At 36.0% G+C, this 15546-nt stretch overlaps 4 protein-coding genes across 6 annotated transcripts; all 4 read right to left on the bottom strand.

Moving 5' to 3' along the window:
• Nucleotides 1-436: 436 nt before the first annotated feature.
• On the bottom strand, nt 437-5196 carry LOC102618860 (integrin-linked protein kinase 1). 3 transcript variants are annotated; one of them, XM_025095270.2, is made up of 12 exons: nt 4447-5195; nt 4274-4348; nt 4072-4167; nt 3342-3427; nt 3104-3224; nt 2601-2680; nt 2392-2454; nt 2174-2313; nt 1907-1992; nt 1523-1644; nt 1202-1313; nt 437-876 (listed from the first exon to the last, which is right to left on the bottom strand). In XM_025095270.2, the coding sequence occupies exons 1-12, from the start codon at nt 4768-4770 to the stop codon at nt 772-774; spliced, it is 1410 nt and encodes a 469-aa protein (XP_024951038.1). In that variant the 5' UTR covers nt 4771-5195; the 3' UTR covers nt 437-771. The 3 variants fall into 3 exon arrangements, with proteins under 3 accessions (XP_024951038.1, XP_006467580.1, XP_052290717.1); XM_006467517.4 differs by having other exon boundaries at nt 2174-2280; nt 4447-5185; XM_052434757.1 differs by lacking the exon at nt 2392-2454 and having other exon boundaries at nt 4447-5196.
• Nucleotides 5197-6458: 1262 nt separating this feature from the next.
• LOC102619157 (cyclic phosphodiesterase) lies at nt 6459-8448 on the bottom strand. The gene is made up of 3 exons (XM_006467518.4): nt 7980-8448; nt 7830-7884; nt 6459-6928 (listed from the first exon to the last, which is right to left on the bottom strand). The coding sequence occupies exons 1-3, from the start codon at nt 8289-8291 to the stop codon at nt 6723-6725; spliced, it is 573 nt and encodes a 190-aa protein (XP_006467581.1). The 5' UTR covers nt 8292-8448; the 3' UTR covers nt 6459-6722.
• A 946-nt stretch (nt 8449-9394) lies between these two features.
• Nucleotides 9395-10783, bottom strand: LOC102619445 (hypothetical protein). The gene is made up of 3 exons (XM_006467519.4): nt 10416-10783; nt 10169-10251; nt 9395-10018 (listed from the first exon to the last, which is right to left on the bottom strand). Exons 1-3 carry the CDS (start codon nt 10696-10698, stop codon nt 9647-9649), a joined length of 738 nt encoding a protein of 245 aa, XP_006467582.1. The 5' UTR covers nt 10699-10783; the 3' UTR covers nt 9395-9646.
• Nucleotides 10784-11448: 665 nt separating this feature from the next.
• On the bottom strand, nt 11449-15221 carry LOC102617813 (protein NRT1/ PTR FAMILY 4.5-like). Its single transcript, XM_025095433.2, has 6 exons — nt 14087-15221; nt 13899-13995; nt 13575-13792; nt 13002-13445; nt 12654-12781; nt 11449-12540 (listed from the first exon to the last, which is right to left on the bottom strand). Exons 1-6 carry the CDS (start codon nt 14087-14089, stop codon nt 11646-11648), a joined length of 1785 nt encoding a protein of 594 aa, XP_024951201.1. The 5' UTR covers nt 14090-15221; the 3' UTR covers nt 11449-11645.
• Between the last annotated feature and the right edge of the window lie 325 nt (nt 15222-15546).

Genomic DNA, 15546 nt, shown 5'->3' with positions numbered 1-15546 from the left:
TAAGACATTAATTCTACGAGTGTAATGGTCAGTCGCACGACTAAGAGTGGACTGAATTAAAAATTTGTCAATAATATTTGATCATTTGATATTAAACCTTCTGCAAACTCAGCTACAACTTTGTGGTCCATGAAATTATCCTTTGACAAATACCTGGATGACTCATTATATATCTTTTTTTCTTTTTTTTTTTTAAAGAAACAGTGATTAAATCATGGATTTTTTATTTGCCAGCTGTATGACTGTGCATTCGACCACTGTTGGGCTGCTTACAATTGTAGGAAGGAAAGACCGCTAACTCTCAAGAAGGTTTCCAACTCCAACTCCAAGTTCAAATCACTATTTGGGCCCCCAAGTAAACCTGGGCCTAAAAAGCAACCAATGAGATTTTCACTCACGTTGGTTTCAACCCATCGTCGCAGTTCATCAAACGGAGTTAACTTTTCAGTCAATACATTCTTAAATTCATTATTTCCAAAAAAAAAAAAAAGATGAATGTCTAGTTTGTCATATGCACATGATGTACACTTATGGCTATAATTTTTGACAAATCAATACATCGTAGAAATGTTATCCTCAGCCCACAATTTCAAAGGGAGATCTCAAAAATGTGGAAAAGAAATTTCATTTGACTACTACCACAACAGAATTCACCTATGCGACAGCTATCCTACCACCTGAAAACCCAATCTTTTTGTCACACTATTGATTCATGACGAAAGTTGATAACTTCTGCAGATTCACAAGCTAATGGAAACGGCAATCTATTATTCAGATGCTGCTGGTTGAACAAGATGATTTCCTGCGGCTGCTGGGGCTGGAATGATCTTTCTTCAGCATGGCTTCCAGATTATGAAAGCATTTCATTGTTCTAATCTGTACATTTTACAAATTAACAAAAGGGATCTATTAGTTCTATAATATTAATAATGGTGACTAGTGACTACCTCAAGCATTTATGCAGCCTAAAACAGAAGCCTATTGGCTCCCTACCTAGTTCCCAAGGGATGGGTCAAGGTACTAAAGTAAATTTAAACAACTGATACAAATCACCAAATTAGCTGACATGCCTCATCCAATGAGAATCCAACTCAAAAAAGGCCAAGGGTTAGGGTGCTAGCACGTAAGATCATAGAATGATGATGATTGATATCCATGTAAACAGATGCAAACACACACTGAGAGAGAGAAAAAGATAGACCTTCCAGCGCCTCTTATGATTAATACTGTTATTAATCGATTCCAGTCTTGGTATTATTTGCCTGAATGTTGGTCGCTTAGCTGGCTTCTCATTCCAGCATTCCTCAATCAACCTGCAAGCAGAAAATGTTAGCAAAAGTTTCATTTATCCTTAAACTATATGCACCAACACAATAAAATCAAGATTCACTGATTATAGCTCTCAACAACAAGAGGGAAATAGGGAATCCTGGTTTTATTGACTAAAGGAATCTAGTGTACAACTATATCTAAGGAAGAAGAAATTCACAATACAATGAACATCTAAGAAACAAGGACTTACTCCTTCAGTCCACGTGCATAAAGCTTTGCAGGAGCTTTGAAAGGTGGACGCTGTCTGGCAGCATATGCTTTAGGAACTTCATTGTCATGCTTCATGGTAAACGGGGGACAGCCTTCAATCATCTGGTGTACATCCAATACAGGCATCAATTATTAAGCCAATCTCATACACGTAATATATGGTAAAAGGTTTCACAGAACACCAAATCAGGTTTCATATATATGACTCCTGTACTGTTCATAAGAATTTGATTTCATTCTGTACCGTCAATGGAAGGTTCAAAACCAGACACAATTTCACGTGTAAAGACTAGCGATTAAGCAAGAAATAATCAACATTGTTGGAGTAATTTAAATACACTGCTCATTGATTATAAAACTTCACCTCCTGCAATATTAAAGCAAATGAGAACACATCTACTTTGGTATCATATTCTTCATTTTTGAAAACCTCAGGTGCCACATACCGGCCTGTCAGTGACAAATAACACATTTCAATTACAATCAATAAGTGTACCTTCAACTAAAAATGAAAGGTCACAATATCAGTTTTACTCTGAATAAATAAATAAGAAACTCAATTGGGAAATTCAGACACTTTTTTCTTTAAAAAAAAATTAAATGAAATATTCTGACAAGCAACAGCACTTACAAGAAGTGTCTTGACAAGTTAGAGGTCTATCTTCTTTAACTGTGAGCAGCTTGCTAACTCCAAAGTCTGCAACTTTAAGATTTCCAGAATCATCTCGCAATATATTTCTGTCATTTTGCCAATAAGCAACATAAAGGTCCCTAATAATATTAGGAAACAGAGGCAACCAAATTACTTTTGAGTAAGAAAAACCAAAATCGTATTGTAAAAGAACTTACGAAGGCTCTAGATCACGGTGAATGATTGGTACCGGTTTATTCTCGTGCAAATAATTCATTCCTCTACAATTAAAGACAGGTTAACAATCTTTCAGCTAAGCTGGAAGTATGAATGGCTCAGACCAAGATAACAAATGCAAAAATAGTATTGCTCATAGTTTTACTGTTAGAACTAACTTGTTATTTGTAAGTAAAATTCATCACATTACCTTGCAATATCAAGCGCAAATCTCACAGCCGTTGACGGTTTTAAAGCTCCTTTCCTTTTCAAGAATGCACGAAGATCTCCCTGCAACATGAAAGAAAACTTATATATATATAGTTACATAACCAAGCTTCATGATGAGATTTAACTACTTTAGCTCTAAATTTCTTTCTATACAAACAAGATAAGTACTATAGGCACAAAAATCAAAGCACCAGCGTTTTGATTCAATTTAAGTCATTGTTTCACAAATATGTGGCATGTTGTGAACCTAAAATTTGAACAGAAACCATATTTAGGAAATACTTTTTACATTGACTATCCTAGAACTTAAAATAGCAGGTAACAAAAATATTCTAAATCAAAAAGTCAATACAGCAAAATGAAAGCCCAACAGAAAAAAGTTAAAAATAAGTTAGAGATTCAGCAAAGAGAAATAATTCCAGACTTCATCAGGATAGCTATATTGACAGTCAGTGAATCAAGCCATCAAGGGTTAGGGAAGACCTTCGGTAAATATTCTGTTACAATCATCATAGGACTACTTTGAGTTACAGCACCCAGAAATTGGACAACATTTGGATGTCGTATCTTCTGAAGCAATGCAAGCTCATCTCTAAATGCCCTCCTGTGCACAAAATAACCGGATTGAGAACAGGCAAACAGTGAGAAAAAATAGAGGAAGAAACAAGTTGTCAAAGCAAGAAAAGGAACAAAAGATTTTCTCAATTGACGAATAACCTACACTCTATCATCATCAGAAATCACTTCTTCCCCAAGCTTTTTCACAGCGACTTGAATTCCACGCCAAAATGCAAGAATGAATGTCCCCTGGCATATATTAATATTAACTTTGTTAAAGATGAAACAGTGGCAAGCGGAAACAGAGCCACTACACTTCTGAAGGGGAAAAAAAAAAAAAAACCTCATTTCCTCAACATCAGCAATTTGACAAATAAAATTTTTGAGAATTTAATTTGATGTATTTTCTCTTTTGCCTCCTTCTTTGAACAATGTTAACTTTATAAAAATTCCTTTAAGCTGTCAGCTAGGGCCTTCCACTTGCTTGAACCTTCATTTCAGCATATTTCACAAAATGGCATTAACCTTGCTCTAATTGGCAAATCTCCTATAACCCCTTAAGCGAGACCTGCATTGCAATATCTAACCTTAAGATCCCTCCTGTGTATTCTGATACATTGCTAAAACAAACAATTCCAGGAATAAAGCAACTCAACTTCCTCCACTAGTAATCAATGTCAACCTCCAGCAAAGAACTATGCAGATTATCATATTCCATGTTACAACACTTCTGATAAGTAAGTCCCCTGGATTACTACACATTCATCTTCTGTAGGGTATTATTATGTAATCAAATTTACCATATTTATGGGCATTATCTAACCAATCAATCACTAGAATTAAAATACAACTTCACTTCCCAGCTATCCAAATATTGAAAAACAACAAATTACCTTAGTAATCTCAACGCTATTAGTAAAATCGAGTTCATGAGGGTCAATTTCATATTCCGGGACTTCACGAGCATGTTTAACATGCATTGGAGCCATCTGAAATATCAATTCACAATAACTTGAAACAGTGCATACGCATAATTCTTTGTATGAACATGAAGAATTTCGAATCATTAGCATAAACTAGAAAAGAAATCCATACCAGAGGCTTTGCTCCATGTTTCTCTAGGAGTTTGATCACCTCATGGTTTTTATAATATATAGCATCTCCAAGAGGCTGTTTAACCAACACTAGATTATCAAATTTGAAAAAAAAATTACCAATTATCAATTACCAAAACGACAGGGTTGAGTTGAAAGTTCATTGTTACTCACGGTGCTTCCCCAGCGGTCTTTGGGGTCAACGTCGGCGCCACGTTCGAGCAACAAGCTAACAACTTCGGTGAAGCCTTGGCAGGCGGCCACATGGAGAGCCGTGCGGTTATCGATATCTCGAAAGTTGACATCGATGCCAGAATCCAAGAGCTCCTTGATTCCTTCCACGTCACGTTCATTTGCTAAGAACATCAGCCTGAACTCCGGTTTAATTTCCTCACCGTCGTCATCTAAGCCGTTTAGCTCCGCCTCCTTCCGCTCGCGATCCGGCGCCAACGACGACTGCTTCAATAATGTCGTCCTCACAGGAACCTTCGTCTCCATACTCTCTGGCTGAATATATTTCTTTTGTTTTTTCTTTAATTGTTGAAAATAAAACTGTGCTTAAACTAGAATTGGAGGAGATCTATAACATGAGATATTTGAAGAGAGACGATTAAGAAGAGATCACACTTCACGATTTTAGTAACGTTGTTCTGAAGCTTGTGTGTGTCCTGAAGTTAAGAGGGGTTTGGTAACGTTAGACGATTTTGGTGAAAAATTGAATGTATTAACGTTCAATTGGGAGGAAAATTGTGGGCAACGCGCATGGAAAGCACGTGAACAAGATGTCGGCGCACGCGGATCAGGCGAAAGGTAAATAGAAGTTGACTAACGTGAGCCTTAGGGTTAACGGCATCCCGGCCAGGCTGTCAGTTAAAGGGCGTTAACGCAGTCACTGGCTGCCATGGCGCGTTTCAGATGATTGTAGGCAGCACCACAGTCCATACCCCTTTAGGAGAAAACGTGATTAGTAGTTCGTAAAGTTCATTTTCTCCTGTGTTTTGGTTCAATTTCTCCTGTGTTCTGGTGAACTTTTAAAAGTTAAATTGAACCTTTTCTTTATTATAATTGCGTTTTTACCTGTTCACCGAATTTTTCATGTGCAGCAACTCTTGGACAAATTTATTTTGTACAAACTGACATGGCATTAATTCATTGGTTGAATGAAAATATAAAATAATAAAAACAAATCAAGTGGGCCAAGTGATATTTAATTCAACCAATCTTATCATGCCACATCAGGTTGTACAAAATAAGTTTGTACAAGAATTTGTGGTTATATCATTACTCCTTATCTTAATTATCTCTCAACTTGCTGATATAGTTGAAAGATATCAATTTTGCACACAATCAACTGGATAAGGGAATATCTTTTCTTGAAAAAAAAAAAAAAAGGGAAGAAACTCCTTCAATCATTTTATGAGAATTAATGTTAAAAAAAATTATTATCCGTTGATTCTGCAAGTTAAACAAAGCTGGCTTATACCCAAATTTGATTCATTCCTTTAATGCAAAGTCAAATTTGCTAAGACTTTAAGCAAGCGGCCTTACAAATTGTTGAATCATAAACTAATGTCCAATCTACCAAAGTGAAATTGAGGTGGCATTACTTGACCTTGAAATCTTATCTTTACTCTAGCATTGAAGGGAATATGATCTGATCAGACTGTGAGTTGCGTCACTTGTGTGGGTAGGGTTTTGACTAGTATTTGGTTAGCGATACAGAACAGTGATCCAGTCCAGCTCATAAATACCCAGAAACAAATGAAGGCTGCTGTTGACTGTTGAAAACAAGGACTAATGTAATTTACCACACGTGACAATGGATAAAATCATATGGAACTTCTAGCAGTTTCCACTTCCCAGATGAAACTTTTGCTCCTCATTTTTACGCAAAAGTTTCCTAGCATTTCCTTTTTCCGGCTCATATGTCCCTGGATGATAATGAGCCCAAATTAGTAGGTCTATACGTTATAGGCAGCTGAGTAGTTGTAACAAATTTGGCATCCAATGCACGTCTCTGGTATGTAAGTGAATACCCAAGCACGACGCCTAAGGTTGTTGTATCAGTCTCATCATCTGCAGTCTAAACACATCTGAATCCAAGATTTTTATGCAAAACCTCTGCTGCAATTGAATCATAACTCATAAGAGAGTCTATAGCTTGTTTAGCTAAATTGTCGGAATAGTTTTGTTTGACAACCAACTGGAACTGGATATACTAAACCCTTTCAAGATTCATTTACACTCCATATTCAATTGGCCATATATATAACACAAGAGGAGACAGCCAATATCATTGACAACAGACCGTGGACAAGATGGGGGTGCTTTATTATTGTATACCATCATGGGGGAGATCAGATCAGTATCAACCAACTCCCCACCCCCCCAAAAAAAAAGAAAAAAAGAAAGATAATGCTAGTTATTCAAATCAGGGACCACAAAAAGAGCTAATCTGGGCTCAAGTTGCATTCAGCAACCATCTCCCAAGACTTGAGAGTGGTATCCTCTGTGTCTGTCTTCCACAATTGAAGGCGAGTGATTGGGAAGCTCAAACTGCCAATGCTTTCATCAAGTTTGTGAGCTTTTTCTTGTGCAATCTTCTTTTCATCATCTGTGAGGTCCCCGTAAAGGAGGCTCAAATGTGGCATGTAAGCTGCAAGACAATATCTCTGTTATGCAAGAACTGTGCATTAACATTTCAAAGTTTTGATTGAAATGCCATTACTTATCTTTGTTAAAGATCAATTACAAGTCTAGAATGAATCACATCACACAATCAACTGCAGCCTTCAACTAAAACATGTACTTTTCTAATCTCCCACAAAAATTCAAATGACATGAAACATTCATTACAACCAAGCAACATTACCTAATGAGTTGTCTAAATACGTAGCATTTCCATAGTCTTAGCAAGTATCACAAATCTCAAGAGCTATACATTATTACGTATGTGCCACGTCATGTGAAAAAGAGCTCATCTTAAAGCTCTCAGGAAAGGCTTGCTGTACTTGTTTTATCTGGGATCTGAAAATTACAACTTCCAACAAATAGAAAACATTACACCAGATAATGCAGAATGAAGGAAGTTGATTTGTGCAACTAATCTCAAATAGTTTGAAATCAAGACTTAGTTAAGTAGCACCTGTCAATCTAGGGACCTGAATATCAGGATACAGAACAAAACATACAATACTAAAATTGTCCCTCAGCATTTACGACCAGATGAGACTCAAAATTAACATTACAATAGTATGATAACAGTTTAGCTTTTATGTTACTTGAGATATTCAAACTTTCAAGAAATGTCTTGGCATTTACACTCTTAAAATATTAAAATCACCGTCACAAATTCATAAGAATTTTATCTCCTCAAATATAACATAATTAGATGTCTCTTTATCCTAAAATGTCCCCAAGAAAACACCAGCAGCTTGTATTAGCATCTTTCCAGAGAATTTAAACCTAAAAATTCCGTTCATGGTGCCCTTTAACATCATAGCCTCAGTCAAAAATCAGAGTTTTAACGAAAAAAAAAAAAAAATTTAAGAACTAACGTGTGGAGGATTTGTAACCAAAATGGCCACAGCAATGTGAGCTAGGTTCCGCCACCTGAAAAACCCAAAAAAAAAAAAAAAACAATATTTATCATTATGGGCTCAAAAACTGCTAAGGTTTCCCAAAATAAATAAATAAAAACAAATAACCTCAGGGGTGGGATGAAGCAGCAGAAAAACACACTGGTAAAAGAAAGTCCCAGTGGCCACCCGATTCACAGTACAGTTATACGCCTTAAGCCCGTTACACGCTGATTTAAACTTCTCCAACGCATCATCCGCCGTCAGACTCATGGCCCCAACAACAGTAACATGCGGGTCGAACTGGGGCCCACCGAACTCGGACCTCAGACCCTCCATCAACTTCTTCACCCTCGCCCTCACCTCATCAGGTGGAATCGCCCACACAGAATAAAAACCCTTTTTGTTTTTATCAACTACGACCGTTTCAGGGGCTTCCATTAATGATTAAGATAAATCAACAAGCGTTCTGTTCAGTCTTGAGGGAAGTGTGAGTTGATTATGAGTTTAGCAGCTTTCTTTGCTGGGGATCTTGAGGTGTCCGCGGCATTGGCGAGATGGGAAAGTTGGCGCGTGGCTGGATATATGCTGGGGATCTGAAGAAGTGGCGTAATCACATGCGGCGCGAGTGGATAAGGGCATTTTCCTTTTATTCCTTTGACTTGATCTTGGCCGTCCATGTGTTAAGCGAGATCGACTAAATTATAGTCCTAATTCGCAAGTAGTACTACTAGTATTGGGTTTACTTCTCCGAATAGGAATTGCCTGGAAAAACTCACAATTAATGTTGATTTGGTTCAATCTATCAGACGGTTATAAATTAAAAGTTACTAAATATTTAAAAAATATTAATTATTTTTATAATGTAAAAATGTAATATCTTTATAATTTTTTATTTTTTTTATTAAAATAATTATTTAAAAATTATATTTATCCTATATTATTAATTTTTATTTTATAATAATATTTAAAAATCATATGCATTATTCATTTTTATTTTATAATTAATTTTTTTACGGCATCCACAACTTAAAATCTACAACTTTTAAATATAAAATAAAATCTGTATACTCAATATCTCAATACTCAATAGCATACGCATGGAACAGTGTGTAAATAAAGTACTTAAAAAAAAAGTACCATGAAGATAGATAGGTGAGTAACTTCGTAAAAAGTTCTCCTGTAACACACCCATTTTTAAAATTTCTAAGCATAATTTCAATGTATTGTTTTAAAAAAAAATATATACATGGTGAAGATTTATTTCTGTATTATATTTATCAATTTTTCAAGCCATATTTTAATAGGACGTTTATTTAATTAATATATCCATGCACTCTGGATATATTAATTTGGAACAATAACTTGGAACTTTTATTAACCCAATCTAAATTATAAAAATCTACCTCTGAGAAATTATATTCTTAGAAGCTAATTTATAGGTACGTTGGCAATTCCAGTGTGTCTACAGACTACCATCATGGAAAACTCAAGAAATCAACAATCACAAACACGGCAGACGCCCAAAATGTTGACATGGAAACGACCACAAACATGGCAAACGCCAATTGTTGACATGGAAGCTACAAAATATACATACAAATAAAGCGGAAGTTTCAGACTTCCGTAGCAGAAAATACATAAAAGGAAAAAGAAAAAGAAAAAGAAAAAGAAAAAGCAGCAACAGTTTACACAGATTTTACAAAAGACTAATATAGAGTAACATGCAACGAAACAACGCTTGAACATGAAAGACAGAAGCTGAGGCTGCGGCTGTGGCTGTTGCTGTGCGAAGCTCAAGGGAACGGTGCCCTCTTCTTCATTTCGCTTGATTGAATATCGACGGCAAAGCCCTTGGCATGCTGCTTCCAGTAGTCAGCCTGTGGACTAATCCATTCAGGCTCGTCAATCTCCACCCTCGATTGCTTCAACGCATCAGTTGATATGTTGTACTTGTCATCCCTTTTCTGAACCAAGTCTGGGCGCACCATGCCCAAGTTCACTGCCTGTGGAGACATCATCAGCGCCGGTGCACCCAGTGGCAGCCTATCACCTCTATCAACCTGCCAAGTGCACCAAAACTTGCCGTAGGTTTTCGCCATGTTATCCAGTTCCGGTCTCCCTATCATTTCTGGAACTCTAGGATTAACCCATAGGCCTGATTTCACCTGGATTAATTAACAAACTATATTGGATGATTCCAATTAATTATTTATTAATACTGCATGCTCATCATTACACACACACACACTTTTTACATAATGATCCAAAAATAATTGCAAGGAATACTATAATAAGTACATAGTTTATTAATTAACCTCATAAGCATGGGAATGCCAAAGTTTTTGCTCCTCTAGTGGCAAAGCTTCAAATATCTTATCAGAAACAATATACTCCACTCCTGTAACGATACGTACAAATTGATGTCAATATTTCATTCACAATATATCAATAAATAAAACATTCCTGACGTGTAAAATAATAATAATATGAAAATACACAAAATTAAACTAAAGGATACATTAATAACCGGTTTGGTGGGTATTTTATTTTTAAATAAATTACCGATGAGACGGGCAGTGGAGTCATCAGAGTCATAAACGGCGCATTGGAGGAAGTCTTGGTTGAGTCTAGACACATAGTGATGAGTCTCGATCTGGCGAGGCATGTCGTGGCTGTACAAGGCGAAAGTGCAAACGTGTTGGCTCATCTGCTTTATGGGCTTCAAAGATTGCATCATCGCCGCTCCCTTGTCCAACACGTGTTGCTTCATCGTCATAGGCTTCCCTGGCGGCTGCTCCCCTCCATACGGCGGTGTGGGTTCCGGGGACTTGTCACTTGATGCCATTAATTCATAAAACGCAGCTACCTAGCTACCGCCTTTGAATTTTGATCTATGTTTTCTGTATTCGGTTTTGCTAGTTCAGTTGATCATATATATATATATATATATGCTATTCTGAGAGATGCATGCATATCTGAGTGCTTGGAAAACGACGTGGGGGAGTTAAAGCGAGTACACGTGTGCATGCATTGGTTATGAGGTGGCTAAGAATCGTGAAGGGTGCGGACAAATGGAAGAGTTTGAGCTAAACTTGGCCTTCTTAGTTGATCATCAAGATCTATGCTGCTATTTTGGTACCTAGCTAAGTAAAATTACTAGCTAGTTAATTTGGAAATTTTATGTGAAAGATGTTAATATAATTCATTAATTAGTAAAATATTCACTTTTCTTTTTCGATGTATTAAATTATTTGGTATCTAAAAATTACATTGGGCTCCGACTAATTCAGATTTGAGTTGGGTGAAACTACTAGGACGGCAAATCTCTCCCAACAAATATTTAACGTAGCTGTATTTCCAAGTCTCGAACCAAAAACTTTGGTTAAGTTAGAATAGCCTCGTACTAGCTGATCTACGTGCTATTCACTTTAGTATTGATCTCATATTCTTGAGGCACGTTAAAATTATAGCAATCTTAAACCGAGGAATCAAATTAATTTTTACTTTAATTTAGAATGTATCGCTAGATCCTCACAATTAAACCATATGTTATTTTATATACAATTGTACGACGTCTGCTGATACTTACTGCCAAATCACTTGAATTGAGAAATGAAATTTCTGAAATAAATATTACATTTTCACGTTTCCCTTTTCTATCACAACGTATCAAATTCAAATAACTACAAATTAAGAGATTATAGAGGGGACCAAAAAAAAAAAACACACACACACAGGCATACACTAACAATTTTCCATTAATAATTCGCTTTTGCCCCACGAATATTCATTCTACTTCGATAAATCTTGGCTAAAGCTCTTGCATGCTGTCCCTCCAACAGAAGTCTGAGGTCTGTAGTTGTACCGACTAGACATAAACAAATACACAGAGAAGTTGATGAAGCTCAATGCAGAAAGCAACCAGAAGAATAGATTCAAATGGTTCCTGTTAATATTGTTGCCTGCTAACCAGCCTCCACTTTGAGTAATTCCCCTTGTTGCACTGTTAACTATGTTAACCAAAATGGTGCTGAAAAAATATCCAAGCGCCATGGAACACCAAAGAAAGCAAGTAGAAAGAGATTTGATCCCTTTTGGTGCCTCTGAATAGAAAAATTCAAGCAATCCTACGTATGTGAACATGTCTGCAATTCCAAATATAAAGAACTGAATTGATAGCCAAAATGTGCTGATTGGCAATGGCTGTACTACTGGGATAGCGTCAAGCATATTGTGATCACGTGCCACGTCTTTGCGTATCACTTCAAATATTGCAGCAATAGCCATGGAGATACAAGAAAGGACTAAGCCAACTCCTACGCGTTGCAAGTGAGTAATCCCTGTTGGGTTGCCTGTGATCTTGCCAGCAAAGGGTACAAATATTCTATCATAAACGGGAACTGCAAGGATCATGAATAAAATTGGGAGGATGGGTAATGAAGCTGGTGGTATGTGGAATGATGTAGTGACGCTTGTGTCCATCGTTAGACCTTGTTGGATGGAGAAAGTTTGGAGCTGAGCTAGGCATAGTGTCATCACAATAGTGCAACAAAAAATTGGAATCATGCCTAGGATGATCTTTGCATTTTCTACTTGAGTTACCCGGCAAAGTTTCCATGGATTCGGAGCTTCTGTTATCTCAAGATTTTCTGTGGATGTTTTCTGGATTGCTGCTTTGTCTAGGAACCTGAATGTCATAACACAAATTTAATATATTGGCATTTGTACTAGGAAAATTTCTATATGAGATGTTGGTATTTATGTATGTATAAGGAGTTTGTAACAAACTTTAAAATTAACCTGAAAATATCTCTGTGAGGCAGAAATTCTGTTTCTATAGCAGCTTCTTTGTCCATGTTAATCTCATAGAGCTCCATAGGGTCTTCAGGAAGTTCAAGTTTCCTATTTCGAATGGCAGCAACATATACCTGAAGACAAGAAAATAAAATTATTAAATCATTAATTCTTAAATTGTAAAATTTAAAGTTCAAATATATATATAAATTCAGTATTTAGTGAGTTTTTGCACTTTATTAAAGTACAGAAATGATATTACAAGAATGTATAATAGCATTTTCGCATTTTAATAAAATACGGAAATATTCACTAGATTATATATATATATATATATATATATAATTAAAATACCTGTATAATTTCAATGAGCACGCTACTTCCTTGAACAACTTGAAATCGGTACAGTGGCAATCCGGCTGCAAAGATGATCGTAGCCAAGAATACGGCAACCGAAGAGAGACCAAATCCCCTATCCCATCCTTTGTTATCTTGGATCCACACGATGAGGGTTACACTAATTGCACCGCCTATGCACACTGCTAGGAAGAGCAGATTAAAGAAGCTGGACATTTGTCTAGCCTCTATTGGGTCTTTCTCATCAAATTGATCAGCACCATAAGGTGGAAGTGCAGCTTTAATTCCTGCTGTGCCAGTGGCTATCAAGTAGAGTGCAACAAAGAGAAGCGCAGCATCACTACCCTCAATCTTCTTACAACCAGCAGTCGGGTCAAAGACATTACAAGGAGGTGGCTTAAGATCGGGGTAGTGAGCTTGGATTGTTATCAATGCTAGTCCCTGAATGGAAGAGAGAGAAGGAAAAAAAAGGAAAAAAAAGAAGAAAGAAAAACAGTTACCAACGAGTTTGTAAGTAGCATAGCCAAATTTGGCTTATTATTATTGTTGGAGCTGAATTAGCATATATACCAGAAACTCAACACTTCCTGAAATTAGCACAGCTTTGAATCTGCCAATGAAAGCATCTGCAAGCAAAGCCACTACAATGCTGAGGATATAACTAGTACCCATGTAGTTGGTCACTTGGTTAGCTGCCTCAGCTAGATCTAAGTGCAACACCCCATTGAAGTATGTCACCAAATTCACTCCCAGTGCTATAGTTGCCAAGTTTTCGAAACCAAATGCAGCTGCAACACAAAACACAACCATTATAGTTATTACAAGACTGAAACGACCTTCACAACCTCTCTGATTATACTTCAAAATCTAGACCATGCATGATAGAGTTTCGACCTAGTATGAGCAAAGAAGTCTTTATTCCTCCATGCTTATACTTCACAGCTGGTCTTCCTTTCCAATCTACCTTTCCTTCAACAAGCTCAAGGTTCTCCTATAAGGAAATCACAAAATTAGTTAATGATGGTTAAATGAAAAACATAACTTAACTAAAAAGCCATAAGCAATTGTGAACTAGAAAGTACCATAGCTTCAAGGTAGCCCAGCTGATTTGGTGCCTTAATGCTGAAGAATAGATAGCTTAAGCTTTATATATATATAAAGAGTACGAACTCAACATCCGAATATGGAATTGGCGACCACAATTCTTAGGCCCTTCTGCTTGTTTGCATACGCTATTGAAAGCTTGCCGACTTCTGGGCCGAGAGATTCTATGTATCTGTCAGGCTTTTGACAACAGGATGCATACAATGGCGTGAAAGTAAATATTTTAAGTTGAGAAACATTACAAGCAGAAAGACATGATGCTTAATCCAAAAGCATCCCAACACTTCTCCAGTTGTATTTTCGCTCGTAGTCATCAGTTTCTTCCTTTCAGACATTTCAGCAATTTGTGTTGATTATTTTTTTTTAATTAAATATGAAGGTGGCCTATTGATTTGTTTAGCCAAATGTCTCTTTACCGGAAGCTGCAGGCATTTAAGCAGATATAATTCTATTTTCTGAAGTGGGTCCAAGAATGTAAGTGATTTCATTGAAAAGGTCATGTCTATTGTTAATAAGGAAAAATTAAAACAAAATAACGACAGAAACTTTTGTGATCCCACATTGGACTGATTAAATGATACTGAATTGGTCATGGACGACCAACAAAAATTTTCCGAGCTTATTGCATTGCTCGTTGTCCAGTGTGAAATTGAATGAGTGTTACCTCCAGTCTATATGTTAATCTACTTGTTGCCGGCTCATGTCTTTTCCAAAAGGTAAAAATGTTAATGACATAGTATCCCAACATTTTAATCTGAAGTTGATTGCATCCAATAAAATGATAATTTTATATCATGTAAAATTGCAAATTAGTGTGTGTACATGTGTTTGTGGGTAAAAACTCTATTTATAAAAACTCTACTAATTAAAACTTTATTTAAATAAGCTCTATTTAAAAAAGTTGTATCAAATGGAGTCTTAATACTATTAAATTGCACGGCTTTCTAGTGTATTAAAAATTAACTATGTTAAGTCGCACGATTTATAGTGTATTTTTGTTAAAATTTTAGTTGTTTAGTTGTCAATGATAACTTTTATTAAAAATTATAAAATCACTTTAATATGTAAGTTTTTAAAAGTTATGTTATGAAAGGCTCCGTCTACCATGCCCCCAGGGAGAGAATATTTTAAAATTGTAACATTTAAAAATAACCAAACAAAATTGTAACGTTATGAAAGGATAAAATAAAATTGTAAACTAAGGAGAGAATATTTTAAATATTTTAACATTTAAAAAAAAACTTTCAATCTTTACTATCAAAAGTCCGAAATTGGAGTTTTTACTAGTTGAGGTAAAATAGCTTATTTAAGATTCAAAATCTCTATTAAAAAATAACCAAACAACAATAAAAATTTTGATAAAGCTTATGAGATCAAATAAACACTTATGATAATTAAATAAGACATATCAAATATGTACTAAAAATTGATTCTATTA

This window comes from Citrus sinensis, chromosome 2 (assembly GCF_022201045.2).
Source record: "Citrus sinensis cultivar Valencia sweet orange chromosome 2, DVS_A1.0, whole genome shotgun sequence".
In the NCBI taxonomy this organism is placed as follows: Eukaryota; Viridiplantae; Streptophyta; class Magnoliopsida; order Sapindales; family Rutaceae; genus Citrus; species Citrus sinensis.
This window is presented reverse-complemented; position numbering and strand designations above follow the sequence as displayed.